Source organism: Coloeus monedula (genome assembly GCF_965178545.1).
Source record: "Coloeus monedula genome assembly, chromosome: 2".
NCBI lineage: Eukaryota > Metazoa > Chordata > Aves > Passeriformes > Corvidae > Coloeus > Coloeus monedula.
Genome location: NC_138782.1, coordinates 12,167,886 through 12,189,835, shown reverse-complemented (window position 1 = coordinate 12,189,835; position 21,950 = coordinate 12,167,886). Strand labels below are relative to the sequence as shown.

At 41.8% G+C, this 21,950-nt stretch overlaps 1 protein-coding gene across 2 annotated transcripts in view; it reads left to right on the top strand.

The window, feature by feature from the left end:
* The window catches only part of ATL2 (atlastin GTPase 2), a 37,752-nt gene that overhangs the window by 12,406 nt on the left and 3,396 nt on the right, over positions 1-21,950 (top strand). For both annotated transcript variants that reach the window (XM_082303073.1, XM_082303074.1), the window contains exons 2-12: positions 4,472-4,749; positions 9,316-9,450; positions 11,074-11,178; positions 11,925-11,975; positions 14,063-14,119; positions 14,711-14,803; positions 15,050-15,188; positions 16,027-16,154; positions 18,334-18,390; positions 19,157-19,228; positions 20,951-21,382. In XM_082303073.1, the coding sequence (XP_082159199.1) occupies positions 4,472-4,749; positions 9,316-9,450; positions 11,074-11,178; positions 11,925-11,975; positions 14,063-14,119; positions 14,711-14,803; positions 15,050-15,188; positions 16,027-16,154; positions 18,334-18,390; positions 19,157-19,228; positions 20,951-21,382 (1,547 nt within the window). The remainder of the gene's footprint in view (positions 1-4,471; positions 4,750-9,315; positions 9,451-11,073; positions 11,179-11,924; positions 11,976-14,062; positions 14,120-14,710; positions 14,804-15,049; positions 15,189-16,026; positions 16,155-18,333; positions 18,391-19,156; positions 19,229-20,950; positions 21,383-21,950) is intronic.

The following is a 21,950-nucleotide window of genomic DNA, read 5'->3' as shown; positions in this document are numbered from 1 at the left end:
TTCAGGTTGGAAGAAGCCAAAATGACATAGGGAGTGATTGGTGAACTGCCACAGTAATAGATTTGAATGGATGGCAGACTTCAGGGACAAGTCCAGTTGATGATCTTTTTGCATCATCTCCCGACAGAGCAGCAGACCTGACCTTAGTCTGGAGTCTGTTATTTCAGTACTACAGAAACTTCAAAGGTCAGATGAACATCTCGAAAAAAGAAAAATACAGCTGTGACCTTCTGGGCCTGCAGCACTGTGCTACAAGTTCTAGTGCCATATGGTTTGACAGATGAGAACTCTTCTGTATGTACTAAAAGCCTGAGGTTCAGATCTTCTGTGCACATGGGAATTTCCAACTGCATAGTGATCAACCCCATGAGTGAGTTGGATGAATCTACCAGCCTGTCTGTAATACTGTGGCAGGAGGCAGCATTGCCTCTCTGCTCTGTATGCAGAACATGGAACATTGTGCTAAAACAACCACCCCCTGTGTGAATGTATTGGGATGGATGTGCTGGGTTGGTAACTCCATTACAGGGGTGGAACTGGGCTTAGCAAGTGTTAAAATGCACTCTAAAAACCAAACAAAACCCTCAAACCAACAAAAGTCTGTTGTTTTGGTTGCCTCTGTAGCAGTACCAAAATGTACTGTCATGGAGACCTGTATAGCGGTGCTGCCCTGAGCTTTGCAAGTCCGAGGTGCTGTCTAGTTGGCTAGGAAGACTTAAGTGTAGAAGTGGTCATTCTGTGAATGCCACCTCTTCTAAAGTTAGTACTCATCTCTTTTATTTGACTTGCTGGGACTGGACTATTGCAAGAACCTAGAGCAGTCTGTGGGCTTTAGAACAAATCAGCTTAAATTCTGAGTTTTAAGTAGTACACTGTGACTGTGCTGGGGCAGGCAAGGAGTGGGGGGCAACCAAGGGACAGGGCTTTGAGTTCTGAATTGCATAAACTTCTGGCCTGAGTTGACCTGACAGTGCTGTCAGCATGTTTGCTTTATGAACTATTTTGAGAATTTTTGCAGTGCTTTTGCAGAAAACTGGACTGTGAAAGGGGGTGCTTCTTGTTCTGACCTTTGTTTCCAGAGGCTGCACTGAAAGTAATTCTTGGAAGTGGAATGTGATCTTTCTGCCCATGATACTGAAGCCTTCTAGAAAGACTTCTTAAGTACTCCAGTGCTGCCTGAGAAAGTGACTAGCCAGAGTGACAGGGTGGGCAGCCAGAAGGCAGGGTAAAGGATCAAAAAAGGGTGTGACATCTGCCTAGGACACCTGACAGGGTGGCATATGCTGATTATGCTGCTGGGATGAGCTGTAGCACTTGTTCTATAGTTCACATGCTTGGCTTGTGCAATGTCTGTCCTGGTAACTGCTAACTAGTTCAAAATCTTGAAAGGAGGGGTGTTCTCTGCCAGTCGAGCATGAAGTTATCAAACCAGCTCTTCTGGATGGATCAAGTTGCTTTCACAGCTGTCAGCACTGTAGTTCTCCACCCTCTAAAGTGCTTGATTGAAGGCCATGATGGTCTTTTCTGTAGGTAGGTTGGGAACTTTCAGATACATTAGGCTGCCTGGTCAAAAAAAAAAAAAAAGCCAACAAACCAACTTGACCCAAACCAAGCAAACAAACCCAACTTGATGCTCTGTACTTGACTTTCCAATTTCTGCTGATAAATGAAATCTAATAGGAGTTGAGTAGGGTCTAGGATGAATCTTCTCTCCTCTTCCCTCTGAGCTAATGAGCTTCAGTGGTGCAGAATGCTGTTAACAAGATGTGAGCTTTTAATGGGCATGTTGTGTGTAAGCTCTTGATAGTACTATCTCCTTGTGATAGGGAGAATCTACTTGTTTATGAATAACTAATGATAAAGGACCATTCCACTTGTTTGTTTGGAAATGTCCTTGGCCTGAAGAGGCTTTGGGTGGCTGTGCTCTGCACTGGCAAAAGGTTGCTGCTACAGCTTGAGGTCTTTGAGCTCTGACAAGATTTAATGACTTCCAGGTAGGACAGGATGGTTAATGTCAGGCTCCAAGTGAATAAAGAGAGTTGCAGGTGTGGCTTTCAAACAATTTTTCAGTCTGCCCTTGTTTAGAAACCAGACCGCTTACTGCAGCTGAAGTGAAGTGTGCATTTAAATAAAAGAATATGAGGCTGTTCGAAGTAACCACGTTACACTTGTTACTAGGGACATACCTTGAAACAGTGGCTTTGAAACATTGTGTGAATGTGTTTGCTAAAACACAGGTGCCTCTTCTTGGGACTATCTGACTTTAATGCTTTTATCAATAGAATCATTCCCTTTATGTTTCTAGGCTGTGATGCTGCAGGCTTTTTTCTGACTGTCAGAATCTTCATCCCTTCGTACCTGGGTTATCCTCCCAAATTTTCTGACCTACGAAGGATCCTTCCTATATGGGGCAAAGCCTGTTTAGAAACTGTTTCAAAAAAGAGGGCTTGTATAGTATCTGGGAATACAAAAGCTTTAGGCCGAAGGTGAGAGACTTTCCTCTGAATTGGTGAGCAGTATTGTGTCAATGTAGTTTGTATAGTTTGGTGTCCTGTTGACAGATTTTCTTCTAAAAGTTACTCTTTCCAGTTGTCAGGCCTGCTAGTATAATCAATTTTTTAGCCTGCTTGGTTAATCACTTTGAGTTAGGGTGATGCTGGGGAGTGTTTTGCACACCCACTTGGATAATGCTGGAGTTTAGTTCTAGCCGCTTAGGATTTAAGCGCTCAAGTGTACTTCCTGTTCAAACCAAGTACCATGCCAGCTTAATATATTCAAACTAATTTTTTTTAAGATTTAGTGCCATTGGCCTTTGGGACAGCACAAGATTTGATGCTTGGAAATGGAAACATCCTCTGTCATTTTGCAGTTAAATGAAGTGTTGTCAGAGCTGGATAAGGGGACGGTTGCTGGAGAAACTTCAGGGTCACCATGTTACCAGTTTTTCAAATTCATTGTAATTTCAGGGTCTCATTACATCCACAAAACCGAGTGCTTTGGAGCCCTGTTCATAAGTCTTTTGCTGACAATGGTATCTTGCATGCAAAGTCTATCAGGAATGACTTGGCAGGTCCTGTGAGCATTGGCAGGTTCTCTGCTATGAATGAATGAAACTGTGTTCCGTGGTGCCTCATGGGCGCATCCTGCAGGAGAACACTTCCTGTGGGCTGCTGCTACAGGAAACGTCTCTTCAAGCAATACATCAAAGGACTGGGGGTGGCTGCTGCCTTGTCTTGGAAATGCAGGCATGACTAGAAGGACAGCGTACTGAAAATCATATGTGATAATCCCAGATAAGTCACTGGTAGGAAGGTGCCTTGATCACTTTTGTGCACATAGGGTTGCAATAGAACACAGCAAAATGCAAATATGGAGTAGGAGGCAATTCTGTAAGCACAAAGCAGCTTACCAGATGCTTGTCAGGAAAAGTGGAATCGGGAATGATAGAGTTGATTTCTGCTGTGGGACAAACTTCAGTGTTGTGGTGCCTGAACAAGAGAGGAGACTTCATCTTGGATAGGTTAGTTTGGTTTTCTTTTAGGCCTCTAATCCAATTAACTCCTGAATTCCAGAAGTCAGGAAAATAGGGTATTGATACTATTATAGTGTGTATCTGAAGGGCTGTGTTACCTTATCATTCATTAGTAACTTTAATCTGAATTACAGTTTTTTTCAGTTACTATTTTATTCTGAAAGGGTATTGAATCTTAAATTGTGTATAAAATAGTCTCTTAACTGTTTTTAAAGAGTGGATACTTACTGTTAGTAAATCTTGCTTAGTAGTGCATTGTAGGAAGAATATGAAGCCAGAAACTACTTCAGTGGTTTTTTGTTTTCTTATCCCAGAAATGTTAGGGCATGCACATGCTAAGGATTTTTATCTTCTTGCAGACAGGGAATAGGTTCTCTAAAGTCTGTGCTGTATTGAGACTTGAAACAGTGTTGGAATTGGAGAGGAGCTTATTCATCGGATGTCTTTTATCCTGGGCTTCCATACTAGATCTGTGGTCTTGCTTGTACCTGTTGGCAAGCAAAACTGACAGAAAACATTCATTTCCCCTGGGCCCCTTACAACAGTACAAGAAGGTGGCGATATAAAAATGCCCTTTTTTGGTCCTCTTTGGAGCTTGTTTTAAACTACTCATTTTTTTCCAGATAAAAGGCCCTTGATTTTTTTTTTTTTTAAGTAGCAGTTACACTTAAGATGCCTTTAAAAGGGGATTTGAAGCTGAAAATCAGGGCTGGGGCTTTTTTTTTGTGATACCTTAATACATAGAGAAGACCTGAAATATAGGCTAGACACAAAGCTGATGAAAATGGACAGGAAACTACTGTCAGTATCTTTGCATTCCCAAGAACATCACCCTTGCTGCTGGAAATATAAGCCCAGCTCAAGGCTTTACTTTAAAAAAAAAGTGTTTCTCGCCCTAAGCTCTGACTTACCAATGTGTTCTCATCTGTCAATTTGCAGGTAAGCTTTATGAAGAAGAAGAGGATGATGCCCTGCCAGACTCAGATGCCCTGCCAGACTCAGATGACGAGGTGGAGCTGGATAAGCCGCGCCCCATACAGATTGTCCTTGCTCATGAAGATGACCATAACTTTGAATTAGATGAAGCAGCATTGGAAAAAATCTTGCTTCAGGAACATATTAAAGATCTTAACATAGTAGTTGTGTCTGTAGCAGGAGCTTTCCGCAAAGGAAAATCTTTTCTGCTGGACTTCATGCTTAGATACATGTATAACAGGGTGAGTAATTTGGAGTTTTCCTGCAGGAGAAAAGTACTTTGGTATTTTAGTCATTTCCCTTTGTGTTTGTTAATTTGAGCATAAATATAGCAGGTCAGAATTTTCTTATATATCAGGGGAGGGGAAGTCAGCTGCTCTACGCTGTGAAGAAGGGTATTTAAGTGACAGTTTTTCAATGTACCTTTTCTTGCAGTTATCAAGGGAATTTATTGGTGTCCCAGTGTAAGTGGACACAAGAAGAACTTGAATGAGGGAGTATGATGGCCTTCTAGTTGAGCTTTGGGCAAGGGCTTTTCCAGGTGGTGACTTAGAGGAACATTGCTTTGACTTTATCTCCTGAAATCATATTATGGTGCTCACTTGCCCATTGTTGCAAAAATAAAAGTCTTACCAGATAGCTGTTGGAGGGCTAAATCTGCTTAAATATGATGTATGGCAAAAAGGAGAAAGTTTCCTGTTTGCTGTTTGGAATGCATTTCTGAATGCAGTCCAGGAACTCTTAAAATCCTTTAAAGTTATAGATTGATTAATGCCTGATCCAAAATGCAATTTCTTCTTTTAGTTTGTAGCTTTTGGCTAGCATTGTCTTGTGACGATTATACTTTGAACCCTTGGCTTATATGGAGAAGGTGGAGTAGGGTCTTCTGTGAACATACCCATCTGCCCGTCACAGGTTGTGGGGTGTTTCTTTTAGTCTGCATTGTGAATAGTGACAGGTCAGTGTTTTGTTACTCTTTGAAGCTCTTAGAAACCCAGAACGGATTCCTTTTTTGGTCACTGTTCTTTGGAGCTAATTTGTGCTAGCTGGCTTGAGGGAAAATCAAAATTAACCCTGCAGTTACAGGAAATATGGGAGTACTGCAGACAAGTTGCTGATAGTTGGCAAATGAAGACTTCCTTTTCTCAATCCCAGTAGGGCCTGCTCTTGATGACTTCTCCCTCATTTACCAAGAGCTCTGGAAGAAAGACCCTGAGGATAGAGTAGGAGGAATACAGAATAGCAAGCTGGTACTCCTAACTTCTTGAGACTCTTAACCTAGGGAGGAAAAACATTTCATTTGATACAGATGTTCTGTGGGTGGCCTGTGTGTGTGTAAGCCCTCTCTAGTGTCCTGTCTGTTCAGAATTAACCAAACAACAAAACCCCCACTGATCCCTGCAAACAAAGGAAAATACAAACTCCTAAGTACAGTGATCTGAGCAAGATGCTGGGCTGGGTAGAGGTAGTACAAGTTCTTTTTGAAAACAGAAGGGCTGGGCTTTAAGCAAATACTCTTAATTTTCAGATTGTGAAATAAAACAAATGTTCATAAAGCAAAACAGATTGAAATGTTTCAGCCTTGTGTATCAGGCCTGTTTCCTTTATTGTGCAGTCACTTTTCTCAGTTTTCTATAAATATCCTTCAAAATAGTGTTTGTTTCTCTTGAACTGAAGATAAAAGCAAGCTTGGCTATCTGCTCTAACAACTGTTTCTTACCAAGAGCAGAGAGGTCTTTCTGTCCACGTGCTGCTTCTGGCCAGGCATTTCCATTCTGAAGCTGTAGTGCTTGCAGACCCTTAGATGAGCTGATCCAAGTCGCTGATGCATCAGAAGACACTGTACTTTGCTGAATTGTTTTTCTGCCAGCTCAGTGACGTAAATTGGCTTAGGGAAGGAGTTTGACAAGCATCAGAACTGCTGCAAACTGATTGATGGGAACTGGGGGTGATGGAGGATAAATGCAACGCCTCCTCTTTGGAGCGCTCTTAAGCTGTGTGAAGTCAAATGATATCCTCTGCTTATCCAAATTTAGTACAGGAGAAGAGATCTTGGTATAGTTTCATAGTACTTAGTCTGAGGCCTCCATCTTTAGTCAGGCTCAATTGCAAGCCTGTATTTTCTGTGAACTAAATTTTTCACACAATCCTAAAGCAACTGCATTTACTTCATGTGCCAATCAAACAATTTTAGGATGTCCTTTTATGGGGACATTAACATGCAAAAAATAATAAAAAACTTGCCAAAAAACTTCAGAATCTCATTTTCTTGTTTTAAACTGAGGGAAGGAGGTCATGTGAAAAGTTGCCATTGTAAAATAAAAATCTCACTGGTGTCAGCTAAAGTCACAGGATTTTGGCATGGCAGAGGTTGATCACTGACTTCAGGGAGGTGGGCATCTTGTTTCAAGCATTGATTGTTAGTGTTATGATTGCTCTTTTGAAATGGAACAGCAGCAGTTGTGTACTCAGCAAGCTGCTGCAAGAATCCTGTGTTCTTAAGCCTTAGAGTTGGATGGAGCAATACCTGTAAGTGTAGATTTAAAGTTTATATTTTTATGGGGGTGTCACCTTCTTATCCTGAATTAATCTTCAAGGCATACTGGGTATTAATGCACTAGGCAAATAAAGCTGCATGGGGCTTTTCCTTAGTGTGAAGTAAATCTACAGAAATTACCCTTTAGTTGACTGAGATAAAACTGTAGAGCAATTTCTAGCTTGATTTCATGTAGGAGCCTTTTTTTCTTCCTCCCATCTCCTGAATATCTTTCAAGCCAACTTGATGGATGGAGACTTAAAATACAGAACTTTAGCTAAGGAAAGATGTAGGTAACAAGCTAGGAGTGCTTTAAACTGATGCGGAGGTCAGTCAGAGGCAGGCTTAAGTACATCCATAAGATGAAGCAACTTCAGGTGAAGTTGTGCCTGTTAAAATACTAAATTATTACTGTGATATGAATCACGTGTGAAATCAAATGAGGTCATATCTAGTGCTCATTGAGGGACTTGTCAAACTGTTTGTGTAGTTGTGGTCTGATTTGCTACAAATAGGAATAATGTCTGGACCAAAATGGGATAAAGTATTCTTGTATAAAAGAAAAATGGAACATACTGAATAACAGTACAGATTCCTTTTGAAAAGTAAAAAGCTGCAGTCCATTGACATGAACGTATGAAATATGATTCAGCATTGCCAAACTGTGTCCTGGAGTGTAGCACAGCACAAAGCAAGCTCGGAGCTTGCATTTGTAGAGTGGTCTGTGGAAGCATAAGCATCTTCTGGGATAAAAAAACTACAGGGAAAAGCTGTTCAGGGTTTGCTTAGGGTCTCTGGTACATGTGCCTATCAAAATAAACAAAAGGAAAAAAGAAACCAATCAACCAAACCCACACAACTTACCTGTAAAACTCTTCACTTGTGTACCTGTGTTCATTTTCTGAATTTTTATCTGCTCATCTCAGCTTTGTCTGATCCAAGCAGCAGAATTGAGTGGTGCACAGTTAGCATTTGGGAGAATGCTGGTGCAGAATTTCTGGATTGCCTACATGCTCCTAGGCATGAGGAAAGTGTGCAAGTTTTTTTCCCCATCCCCATTTAGAAATAAACAGTTTCACTTAGTGATTCAAGTATTTTTATTCTGTTCAGTCCCTGGGTACTCCTGCTGTGGTCTGAAACATGAAGAAGTGTCTTGAGCTGTTATCTGAAAACTGCCAGTGTGGAGACAGCAAGGTAGAGTCTAGAGCTAGTGAACTGAGAAATCCTTTGACCTTCTCAATGGACTCTTCCTGGCTGGTAATCTACTCTGGACACTTCAAGGCAAATTCATTAAATATCTCTTTTGCCTGCTTGCTGTGTTCTAGCCTGTGAAAGAAAAGTTTATATACACTGAAATCCTACATGAAAGAAGTGGCAGGCAGACTACAGTTTAGCTGATGAGGGAGCTACAGAAAAACCTACCACAGTGAAGCTTCCTTGGGGTGCCTGCTCATCATCCTTACTTGCCCAGTACATGAATTACATTTCTGGGTTAGATGTGCTCATATAATGGCTGGATTCTTGTGTGTGAGCTGCTGCTCTGTGTTGCCTGTCTTTGAAGACCTCATTACAATTCCATCAGCCAGGAATGTTAGCTGCCAACTGTACTCGATAGCTTCTCACAAATTGGGCAATGTCCCAGCAAAACTTTATTATGGGTGGGTTGATTGACATATATCAGACTCTTAACCTGACCTGTTCTCTGTAACTGGCAAGTATAGATTGTAAATCTTCTGGTACTTGCCTATTCTCTGTGGCTTCTGCAAGGTGGCATTGGGAGTCTTGTGCTGGCTTCTGTTAGTGCAGGGACTTAAATGCTTAGCTAGATGTTAGTGAGGGGGGAAGGGAAAGGATTAAGTTAAGATCAGGAGTTTTGTGCCTTGCAAAGGTTTAGGTGTTCCTGAGTTAAAATATCTGCTGTTGTGTTTGAGTTGAGTTTTCTCAACTGTGAGAAAAGAGCCTGAGTGCTGAGTGGAACTGGACAAAACTGTGCTGTTCTCAATAGCACTGTGTGCTTGAGACTCAAAAACTGTGCACGTTTACTCTTCAGTGACTGAAAAGTTGTACAGCCACTGAAATGCAGTGGTGTTGCTTTGTGGATGATCTTGAAACACAGCAGAGTAGCATTGTGTTTTAATATTTTGTGTAGTGTTGTCAGCTGGCTCTGAGGAAAATGTAATAACAGTGTGGAAGTCTGCTAAGACATAACATGTTAAAAAAAAAAAGGGCATTCCTCCTTGGTTTTACATAAGTTTTTCCGTTTGTTTTGTAGACTTCTCCTTGCTGGATAGGTGGAAACACTGAGCCATTGACCGGGTTTACATGGAGAGGTGGATGTGAACGGGAAACAACTGGCATTCAGATTTGGAGTGAAGTGTTTGTAATTGATAAACCTAATGGAACAAAGGTGAGTGCTTGGCTTCCCTTCATTTACTCAAGATCTCTCTTGGAGGTGGTGTGGGTTTTTTGATTTGGTTTGGTTTTGTGGTGGTGGGGTTTTTAGTTGATTTTTTTTTTTTTTTAAACAAAACAGAGAGGCTGTGGATGCCCCATCCTGGGAGGTGTTCCTGTTCAAGTTCAGTGGGGATCTGAGCAACCTGGTCTAGTGGAAAGTGTCCCTGACTATGGGAACAAGATGATCTTCAGAGGTCCCTTTCAGCCTAATCAGTTTTTATGACTCTGAAACTTAAATAGGTGTATGTAAGGACTTTTGCCTCTGTGTACACCTTTAATGTCATGGGTTTCATGGTGGCACTTCGAACATCGGTTGCTTTCCTTTGCACTGAGTAGCTGTGTAACGTATGTGGAAGCTGTGTGTCAGTGTAGGGATGGAGATTGATTCTTACAAACCAGCAGAAAAATTCAACAATAGTCTCATTTTGAGAGTACTTTGTTTTGGCAAAGTCTTCCCTGTCCAGGCTGATGGGTGGGTTATCCTGGGAATGTTGTGAAACTGTAATGGCTATAAATACCACCTACAGACAAATGCTGGGGTGAAAAGCTCTGTAACAAACACTGTTCTTTGAAGGGTGAGAATACGTTCTAGCTTGTAGCTGTGTTCTAGTGAAATGTGGTGCATGGCTGTAAGTACTTTAGTGTGTGGAAGCTGGTCCTTCCATACAATTTTGACAGGTAGTGTTATAAAAAAGGACTAAGTCTAACAGTGGGGAAAAAAGCACTAACTTGATTCTTTTTTAACTCTTAAGTCAGTTTAACTACAAAGTGTTAATGTCATTAATAAATATTTGCTCCACAACACTGGTGGTGATGTTGAACTGTTCATGTTCTGAACCATCAGTTCTAGTAAATTTCATATCCTTTGCATTTGCAAAGGAAACATCTGAAGCCTAGTCCATGGGACATGGATCTTAAAAATAGTGGCTTAGTGGTGTGCAGGAAGTTTTAACAAATTTCACGGCTAACCAAACATTTCTCTGGTTAAAAACCAGTTATGTTGTGTGGATCTGTTTGTGCTTTGGGAACAAATTACTCACTTGTTGTTGCTTACCATTGGGAAAGAGAAGGGAATTGTAGTAGATCCCAAAGATGGGAGTTGGACTGATAAACTTTTTTTCATTTATATCACTTCCTTCCTTGTCATTCCAGCAGACAGTCAGTATCAGTTATCTGGTTTTCTGCTGAAAATAATTATTTTAAGATGCATTTATATATAAGTAACCATCTTCCTCTTAGCTCTAATGAACTATGCTAGATCTGCAGCTGAGAATTCCAGTGAAGGAGAGCTGTCAGTTGCTCTGCACTGCACTCCCACTGTGCCAAGGAGGGCTATTTCTGTGGGAGAAGGTAGCTAGGCAAGGCCAGGGACTTCAGGCTGATGCCAAGGCCCTCTGGCTGCTGCTTACTCAGCTGTGGGTGTGTGTAGTCACGTGTGCAGGGAGCTGGCTGAGGTTTAATCAGTAGGCATAGGGACAGAGACTTGGTCTGCTTGAAATAGAACTTAGCCCAGTGGCCTGGAGTAGGAAAGTGTCCATGATCTGGTTAACTGCTGCTGTTCTTTCAAACTCCCCAGGTTGCTGTACTACTCATGGATACCCAAGGTGCCTTTGATAGCCAATCCACTATCAAAGACTGTGCGACAGTTTTTGCCCTGAGCACCATGACGAGCTCTGTCCAGGTGAGAATATCCATACTGGCAAATAAGGGCAGAACTCTATCCTGAACATGCAAAGAATATCTCTTGAGCCACACTTGGAAAGTTCACATGCATATTTTCCTCCAACTCTGATTTAAAATTCCATACTTTGTCTTCTTTTCGGTGTATGACATAAACTACCCAAGTTGCTTGGTGGAATCGAGGTTATGCAAGGCCAGGCTGAGTTAAATTGCTGACAGAACTGGGAAATCCCCTTCCCCCTCTCCCTCCCCAAGATGTCAAAGTAGCAACTGCTTCATTACAGATGTGTTGCAGAATCTTTTTTTAAGGCTTTAGATACAGTTTGGGGTGACATTACCCTGTGATCAGCCAAACTTAAAATTGCTGCTTCTGTTTAAGTGTCAGTTGAACTCCTGACAATTGTGCTATACTTAAAACTACTTCTAAGCTTGTGCCTTAAAAGTGCCAAAAGCGAGCAGGTTTTTGAGGGGTGACAAGTGACTTTCTTCAGATATGCTACAACATAAAAGGAACAGGAGTATGTGGAACACTACTTCTGTCCTGTGGAGTTTGCTCTGGTGGATTGTTTTTGAATAAGGAGGTGACTTTTGTTTGAGATGTGTTCTGTGACACCTTTGTACTTGCTCACGTTTGGGTTGTTGTACTTTTTCTGGAGGGAGCAAAAATACTCAATGTTTGAAAGAGGCTATATGAATGTAAGACAGTGGCTTCATGTTCCACTGTAATTCTCTGACTGTCTCTTGCAGGTATACAACTTGTCTCAGAATATTCAGGAAGATGACCTTCAACATTTGCAGGTAGGAATATGGTGAATTTATGTTAAGCTGCTTCTGAACTGAAAGTCTTGACAATGTTCTAGAAGTTACTACTCATGTAACTGACTTGAGAACTGTTTGCTAATTCATGTAAAACACTGAATTTGACCTGATACTAAGACTGGTACTGTCTGTAAGAACTGTTTGCATCAACTCTGTGATGCCTCTGCTGTGCCGATGTAGAGGTAAAATAGTACAGGCTTCTAATCTGGCTGATTCTTTTAAAGTCTATTCTCTGTATTGCAAGTTCTGAAATTCCCAAAAAAATGAGAAAAGAAAATTATGGAAATACTTAATAGTGAAAATCCAATGTTTCCCATTTTTCCTAAAATAGGAAAATTGATGTTATTTCATAACCAATTTGTAAGGAAGTGTTGGAGCTTGGGTCAGGCCAGGAGTCTGATGCCCAGAAACCGTCTCTGTTTTTTCAGCTGAGAATTTTCTGCGGAGTTTTATTTCTGCTTAGAAATAAAAGCAGGAAAATGTTGTCTTCTCTTCACCATGGGGTTTTTATCCTCTAATGGAACATTGTGGTCAAAGACCACTGAATTCTGGCTTCATGTGAATGGTGCAAGAACCTTATCTCCTTAACTTAAAACCTGTAGCTTTAGAGAATAGCTTGTGTATTGCCAAATGCCAAGGCCATGACCGTGTCACAGCTTAAAACTGTTCTGTGTGTCTTTGGTGCTGCAACAGACTGTCTGCCAGTGCTGGAAGTAGAAGAGCACTAACTAAACAGTCTTGTGAAGCTGTTCTCAATTAACAGGGCTGTATCACTGGGCCAACACCCCCCACACCCCAAAAAACACAGCCAAGCACCAAAACCAAAAAAATCCATAAGTAGTTATTTGGAAGCCAGGCTTCCCTTGAGACTTTGGTCCTTTAACAGCCTCAGTGTCATCTGAATAAAATAATCTGTTCCTGTTATCCTGGAGGGTGAGATTTGAGGGAAGGAAGGGAAGAGAAGGATGATAAATACAAGCACTTGGGTAGGAGACACCAATGCATTTAAAGAAGGAGTCATGGTCTGAGGGAAGGAAATTCTGAATTTCTGTTTTAACAGGAATTTATGTAATTGTGAAATACTGTTAGTCTCTGTCTGCCTTTTGCATTTAGTGAATGAGGTAAAGAGTTTGGGTCAAAGAAGCCAGACTCATGTGGGTGCTTGGCCACTTCACAGCTGCTTTTGCTCAGGATGACAAGGGCTTGGGATTTAAATTGTGTTAAATTAGTCTTGTAAGTTCTCAGGTGCTCTTGTGATCAGCACAGGAACTGTCCTTTGAGCCATAATTTATCTGAGATGCTCCAGGAGTTAGTTTAATGCAGAGTAATGATTGCCTGGTACTGGAGAATTCTGGTGTGCTTCCATCATCTCTATCTCCAAGATCTGTAAGGAGGCTGGCATGGATTGATCCCTGCCAGTGTTGGCCTCTGCTGAAACAGCCAGCACAGTCCATAATTCTTGTTCTTGTGGGTGGTTTGGTCTGCTCAGGCCAGCGAGGAATGCTGCTGCTGGTGTTAAAGATGGTGAAAGCAATAAGAGGAAGACAGCTGATACCTGCCTTTATACTGGAGGGAGGGAACAATTATTAGTTAAGGTCACGGGCTGAAGCAGAGATCTGAGAAGCTGCTGAACTTGGCTTGTATTTAAATGTCTGATATATTGGCTAGAGCCAAGTTCCCTGGGATTTCCAGGAATAAACCTTTTGTGGGAAGTAAGGGGCAAATGTTAGACAGGCTTACCTCCTTAGCCTAGGAAGCAAGTGTTGGAAGCTGGCTTGGTGAGAGATGCAGCCAGCTTTTCTCTGAGAATAGCCCACAAGCCACCCACTTAGAGCTGCAGTGTGTTGACAGTTCAGGAATGGCACTGTGAAGCCAGTGGGAATCATGTCTCCTACCTGAATCTTACTGAGGGTTGGTATACTCATTACCGAGGTTTGTTTGTCATTCTCAACCTATAGTAAGATAAAAGATAGAATGCTTTTATTTTTTAGTGACATACTAGAATGTTTTACAGTAGAAAAATGTATTTTCTATGTGGCACACCCTTACACTGTTCTTTCTCTCAGTTGTTTACAGAATATGGAAGACTAGCTATGGAAGAAATTTACCAAAAGCCGTTTCAGGTAAGTATGTGTTAAATGGATTTAAGCAGTTGAATGTGTAGAAAATGAGCTCAGGATAATTTCTGAAGATAAACTAGTTGGGCTGAAGGTAACCAGTTCTTGGCAAGACTAATTTTCTTTCACTATTGCCACATGGCTTTGCAAAAATCCAATGGAAAAATGCTGAAGAGGACCACATTTTGGGCAAGTATAGCTTTCTGCTTGAGTTAAAAGGGATAACAGGAATCAAAATGTGAAATGATGATGTGCAGGTGCTAAGGAGAAAAATTTTGTGCTGCCTTCTTATTTATTACTCTGAGATATAGCTGGTCTTTGCTGGTGGTAGATGGTTCTGAGAAAAAGTCCTGTTTAGTGGTGGGTTTTTTGTTTGTTTGGTTTTTTAAACAACCAAACACTTGCACCACAGAACTACAAGGCTACTTCATTTAGAGCAACCAAATATACCAAAAAATTTACATAGTATCCTTACTTGTAATCTATAATATATTAGTTTTAGAGCAGCCAAATACTTAAAATAATCACACATGTGATAGAGTTTTTGACCTTAGGAATGATGCAAACTTTTCACTGCTGCTGTTCTTCCTGTTGCAGACATTAATGTTCTTAATTAGAGATTGGAGTTACCCTTATGAACATGCATATGGCTTGGAAGGAGGAAGAAAGTTCCTGGAGAAAAGATTGCAGGTAAGTTATCTCCAGTAGTCCTATTCTGGTCTTGCTGTCAAGGCAATGATGCAGCATGAGCTGGCTCCTTGTGCTAATAAAATACATTTGTGGTGTTTCCACTCATATGCAAAGTTGACATTATTAGGCTCAGGAATAAAAGCTTAAACACTCTTCTGTGCTCTTATTGCTTTTAAGATGATGGTTAATCTTGATTGCAGTGCTGCAAAACTGGTAGCAGTTCATACTGCCTTTTTTTTCCTTCAGGTAAAGCAAAACCAACATGAAGAGCTACAGAATGTAAGGAAGCATATTCACTCCTGTTTCAGTAATCTTGGGTGTTTCCTGTTGCCCCACCCTGGTCTTAAAGTTGCAACAAATCCAAATTTTGATGGGCGATTGAATGGTAGGAAGCTTTTCATTTTGTGTTTCTTAATTCAGATCACTGAGATTGTTTTCTTTTATGATGGAAGTTAAGCACTGTAATGGTTAGCTACTGAAATGCCTGACTGGAAAATACAAGGCTAAAAGGTGAAACTGCAGAATTTAGAAATGTGCATTGTGTGCTCTTCTTAGTGGTTTAAAGGCAGAGGAATTAAGTAGGCAGAGGGAATGGGTGTCTTTGTGTCTAGCTGTTCATTGCAATCTGATAACTTGAGACATGCTTAAAGGTCATTAAATAGAGATTCCAAAGATAACTAAGGTCTCCAGAGGGCAGAATTTGCAAGATTAAAAGACTTTACTTTCTTGAAAGGCTTTTCTCTAAAAACTTGCTGAACCACAGGTCAGCTCTAAAATGGCTGAAATAAAGCCCGTAGGGTTCTGCTGCAGCTGAATGAGAGGCAGTCAGGATTCCTCCAATGGATGCCTGTCCCCCAGCAGAGGGAATGCATCAGAATGGCAAAGGCTATAAAAGTGAGTTGCAGTGGTGGGATGCCAACTCCTGCTGTGCTGAGGGTACAGACCTGTGGGGTCATTGTGCACTGGTGTAATTGGGGAAATGCACTTTAAATACTCAAAGGACAATGGAACCTTGTTCTCCCTCTGAAGTTGATTGGTAGATTAAGAGTAGGTAGAACTTACTAAAGCTATATTATGTATGTAAGCTTTTAAATACCTTAAAAATGCAGTTCAGTTGTGATGCTGTGGATTTAGAAGGATCATGGGCTGTCAGTGGTCCTTTAGGAGATACAAGATTGAAAACTAACCACTTTTTTCTCCTGGAATTGATTGAATTTTACTAGATATAGATGAGGATTTTAAGAATGAACTGCGGAATTTGGTGCCGTTACTGCTTGCCCCTGAAAACTTGGTAGAAAAAGAGATTAGTGGATCCAAGGTGACCTGTAGAGATCTTGTAGAATACTTCAAGGTAAGCAAACTCATACTAATTATTTCTGTTAATAGCTTAAAAGACAGTATTCTAATTTTAGGCCATGTTGTTCCCAGAGAAGATGAGATATCTAGGCTGACACTCGCTGATCAGCTCACTTTTATTTTCATTTCATTACTCTGACTTTCCAGAACTGGCACACTACTTCCTAGCAGTACAGCTCTTAGCAAGCTACTGTTAGCAAAATTTGTGGGTTGGTTTTTATTTTCCTCTCTGTGAATTGGCTGAAATAGCTCAAGCTTTATTAGATTTTTTTTCCTACTTTGAAATCCCAGTTGGTTTTTTTTTGTTTTGGTTTGGTTACTTTTAATTAAAGTAGGTCTCATGTAGTTTTTACAGGTAGAAAACCAGCTCTTAAACTGCTAGGTATGCAATGAAAATTTCAGATACTCCCCTCTAGATTTTTAACATGCAAGGAAGGTGCTTGCTAAATGCTTGCATGTGTAGCACCACTATGCTCTGAAGTATTTGTGTGTGATACTCACAGCTGTTAGTCTTGAGCTTTTTTGGTATCGTGGTGAGACCAGCAGAAATGTGATAACATAATCTCTCCATCAGCAGGGATTGGTCTGGTGTGTATAGCCCTTTTTTTTTTTTTTTTTCTTTTCTTTTTTTTTTGTATTGGAATGACTTAGACAGTTGGCTTGGTAAGAATGATGCCACTGTCTCCTAAAGAGAGGAATTTTATTTTGCTACTTTTGGGGTAGAAAAGTTAGGCTGATGTTGAGAAACAAACTGTGCAATGAAGGAATCTGAGACCAGAACTCATTTAACTTCACTTGTAAAATGAAGTAACTTTTTTAAAGGGAAGACATGATGTGGGATGCAGAAGTGATGGCTGTTCTGACAAGCATAAAATCAGCACTGGAGCTCAGAGGTTCAGTCTCTGTTTACATGGTTGCATGCTGCTTTTTGCTCCAGTTTTTCTCTAGTAGGACCCACTCAGGTCCAGTGCAGGGAGTGCATGTTCAGCAGCAGTTTAGAAAGGAAAAGGACTGCATCCTAAAAACCAAGTGTAAAACCTCTGTTGGAAAGCTGATTCCCATCCTGTATCCAGTCGGGGTGCAGTCCTTTGGGGTGCTGCAGAAATGCTATGCTTATGTAACTAAAGAGGACTGCTCCCTTGGGACTGTGCATCTGAAGCAGAGATTGTGAGGCCTGAGCTGGAAACTGTAGGGCTCTTACTTGGAGGAAATAGCTACAGAAGCAAGGAGGGTGTCAAGGGAACTGAGTCCTGTATAACTCTGTATGTTTTTGTAGGTTGCTCTGCAACCTAGAGCATTGAGTACATTGGGACCCTGATAACCTTGTTCTCTCCTCCCTTAGAGCAAAAAATCCTCAGGCCCAAGGCTTGTAGACAAAGCAGGGAGGAAGGCAGTGGCAGTGTGGAGAGAGTGGATAGACCCCCTCAAGGGGCTGAGAGTGGCCTTGCTGGTGTAACTTGCACAGCTTGTCCAAAGCACTGGAATGGCTGCTGCTGCCTGCTGTGCCCCACTTACCTGTCCCCAGGAGCTGTGCCATGGGCCAGCTTGTGGGCTGGAGAAGAAATGAAGTGTGTGTTCTCTTCCAGCCCTCTGGAACCCTGGGAAAAGAAAGGACACCTGAGGATAAGTGGGGTGGGGCACAGAGGGATAGGATGCCTGCTTAGCTTCTGCAAGTGTTTTGCCTGCTCAGCTCTGTCTGCATTAAGTGCCTTGATCTGGTTTTTTTCCTCCTACACTTCAGTAGATCAAGTCATGTGAGGAAATATAAGTATTGGTTCTCCCAGTGCTGGGGTAAGTTTGGGCAAACCTCTTGCCAGAAAGGCTGGGATAGTCATCTCCACTCTTTTGTTATGGATGAAGATTCCCTCTTTAGCAAAGACCTCATGTATTTGAGGGAGCAGAAACCTGCTGTCAGACCTGTCACTTCTTGAGACAGAGGTGATGTGTCCTCAGGGTGCTCTGCTGCCCTGCTGGGCCCCAGTCCTGGGCACAGGAAAGTGAAGGGGAAAAAATGCCAAACTTGTAAGAAGAAATTTTCATGATTTAATATTTAGCACTATTATAAGAAATATTCTGAGCTCTATCTTTGTATTATCCCTTATTTCTTATTCTCCTTAAACATAAATGTTTAGAAAAATAAACCTTTTTTTTTTCCCACCCCCCCTCACATTTAGGCTTACATTAAAATCTATCAAGGAGAGGAGCTACCTCATCCGAAATCTATGCTGCAGGTATTTTATTTTTCTTTCAAATAGTCTGATTAGATGATGTGTACTTTGTAAGTTCTTTGCAATTGAAGAATCATGACTGCTGTGGGCCTGAAGCCCCCCCCCCCCAGCTGTAGTTCTTGAAGGATCTGTGTACTTTGGAAGCCATCTGAACTGTGATGGTTGGGTACTTTTTCCTCAGTTTCATCAACCAAATGAAATCAACCAAATGGAGCAGGGGTCTATCTGGTTGGTTGGGTTTTTTAGCTGCTTTACCCTCTAAGCATGGGTTTCCTTCAACTTGCTGTTTGGGAGATCCAGAAAGTGACATCTCGCAGCTTTAACTACAATAGTTGTCCCTGACATGACACAGGTAGAAAATAAGTGTTAAGTTCTTAACAAAATTGACAACTACAATTGACGCCAAAACTGTACAACTATAATGCAGAGATAATACCAGCTTCCTTCTTTCCTCTTAGGAAGTGGGAGTAGTCCAGTACCAGGTTTAATAAGTAATAGTTTAGTGACCCTTATGTGCTTATTAACAGTAGAGCATTCAGAAGAGATTGCTCATGATGAAAAGCCTGTACAAGCAAGCTGAGGTTGGTTTGCAGCTGTGCTAGAAAGCTGAAGAAGGGCAGCAATATGTTTTAATGTGTACTGCTAAACTTCACTTACTTTTGTGTGGCCTTTTCCTGGCTATCTGGAGGTTTTGGGGGAATGCTGGGAGTGTAATGCTGTGTGTAAGCTGGAAGTGCTGTGATGACAGAGGATGCTCTGTGTTTTCTAGGCAACTGCTGAGGCGAACAATCTTGCTGCTGTGGCAGGAGCAAAGGACTTGTACAGCAAAGGCATGGAGCAGGTATGATGGCACAACCTTTCCTAAACACCTGCGTGCAAATACAGGCCTTGAGCTTCCATGTTGTACTCTGTGTGTGAGCACTTCAGTGGGGAGAAGTAGCTCAGGGCCAGGACTTGTGTGTGTTCTGCACTCTGCTCTGAGCTGAGGTGTCTGATGTTGGGGAGATATGAAAAAGGTTGTGTTTGCAGTATACACTACCTGTTAGTTCCCTCCATAGCTCTTGACAGGCCTCTCAGAATCCTGTGACGTGAAATGCACAAGCAGATGAGCAGACATTTGTTGCGCCAGGGTTGCATAGTGGTGAAATTCTAGGTTTGTAGTTTCATGCTTCTGAATTGTGGCCATTCACTGGCTGTAAAATGCAAGGATTCTGATATTTAAAGAAACCCCTTGAAATACAAGAATTACTTTGAAAAACCTGTGTATGTAATTTCCTTCTTGCTTCTTCTTTTGAAGATGGTGATTTTATATCATTCTAAGCTGAGTGCTGGATGGATTTCATACTTCATTGTAGTGGTATGCAAGGTTTTATCATAGGAAATTCTGAAAACCATTACCTGTCTCATAAAGCTTAACAGGACTGTGCTTATTGTGAAACTGTACAACCAGAAAGACCAGTAGGTGTGAGAACACGCTACAAATGTAGCTCCCCATTAATTAGGCTAATTGTGGTCTTAATTGCTGAAGTAGCTTTCTGTTTTGAAATTAGAGTAAGATCTAATGCTAGTGGCAGACAAGCCAGTTCCATTTGTTAGCAGGCTGTTTGTAGAATGTTCTGCTGGTTTAAAGGAACTCCTCTGTTTCCATTTTGGAAAATATCTTGAAATAGTAAATATGTTGTTTATAATACATGTCAAGTCTGCCTTCCAAACTTGAATCTTCAGTGGTTGTTGAGATACTGTAGTTGTAAGGTTTCTAACTTGGAGCAGGGAATAAACAGAAACAGATGTTCTTTTAAACAGACTTTGTTTCCATAGTAATGTTCCCCAGTACTGTATATTTTTATATCACTGTAGAGATATGCAAAAATTATGGAATAGATTTTTTTATCCAGATGTCTCATATGATGTTCTTGATCTGACACAGCTCTGAAACTTCTATTTTTAAAAACAGAAGTGGGAACTCTTTGGATTTAAAACTCGATTATGTAAAGGTAGTTCTTACTGCAGCTTCTGAGTTGTCCTCGTGAACCAAAGCCCTCCTTTGCTGAGCATGCATAACCAAAATACTGTCCCCCTAATGACCTGAAATGTAAGGAACAACAGGTGCAGTGTCACAGAGTGCAAGAAAACAGTGGCAGTTATTTGTGTGGTGACCTCCTGATTTCTCAGTAGCTCCTAGTGTTTAACACGCTCTGGGCAACGTGGAAAAAGCGGTTTTGAAGGATGAGATTAGTGGCCATTTCCCAGGGAGTTTTGGTGGATTGTGGAGGACTTCATTATGGGAAAAAGCAGGGATGTGCATGTGGCTGTTGTCGTGTCCTTCTGGGTCTGTCTGAAGAGAACAGTAGAAGTGTGAGTTAGTCCTGTGCTGTGGGTCTGTGTGTGGTCGGACAGGTGAGGCTCCTGCCATGCCATGATCCAAGGCTGCTTCACTGGCTGGGCCTGGAGCTCACAGAGCCAAGGGAGCTGCAGAAGGGAGGAGGGCAGCGAGGGGCAGGCGCTTTCTGTGCAGCAGCGGAGGCTCAGGGTGTGATTCCGTGGTCTCTGGTCGCTCCCACAGGTGTGTGGGGGAGATAAGCCTTACATCGCCCCATCGGACCTCGAGCGGAAGCACCAGGATTTCCGAGAGAGCGCCATCCGGCAGTTCCGCTCCGTGAAGAAGATGGGAGGGGAGGAGTTCTGCCGGCGCTACCAGGAGCAACTGGAAGTGGAAATCGACGAGATCTATGCAAACTTTGTGAAGCACAACGATGGCAAAAACATCTTTTATGCTGCTCGTACCCCTGCCACTCTATTTGCAGTCATGTTTGCCATGTACATAATCTCAGGACTGACTGGGTTCCTTGGCATGAACTCCATAGCTGCCCTGTGTAATCTTGTGCTGGGGATGGCTCTTATATCGTTTTGTACATGGGCATACGTTAAGTACTCTGGGGAATTCAGAGAAGTTGGAACAGCCATTGATCAGATCGCTGAAGCTATATGGGAACAGGTTGGTATCTGTTTTTATTGCAAAATCTTGCTGTCTTGAGCAGACATATCAAACAGTTTCTGTTCTGTTCTGCTGAGAGGGAAAAGCTGGTCTAGACCTAATAGAGAATGTGAGTGCTGCCAAAGAGAAAATCTGCTCAGTAGTGTGACTGCTCTCTTCAGGAACAGATGCTGCACACAAGGAATGTTAAATAAGCGTAGGGTATTGCCAACAAAGTGTTACGTAAGGTGCAGAAGGTTACTTAGTAGGTGCTTTGATGGCAAAGAGTGGAGGGACTCCTCAATTCTCTTTTTCCTTATTCATAGTAAGGAATTGTTTTTGAAGTTATGCTTATAGATAAGCTTGTCCTTATGTGGTGGATAAAATACCTCAGATCATGCAATGAGAAAGGCAAAACACTTGCCCTCCTCTCCTGATGGGATGCTGAAGGGCTGATGAGTCCTTGGAGAGAACTGGCTGGGTGATGGCTTTCAGCCGCTGCTACCAGAGGGTGCACAGCAGGTTTCTTCCATCAGGGAGACTTGTGCTGTATGTGACAGCTTCAGTGGGTGCAACTGCTGTTTGCAGG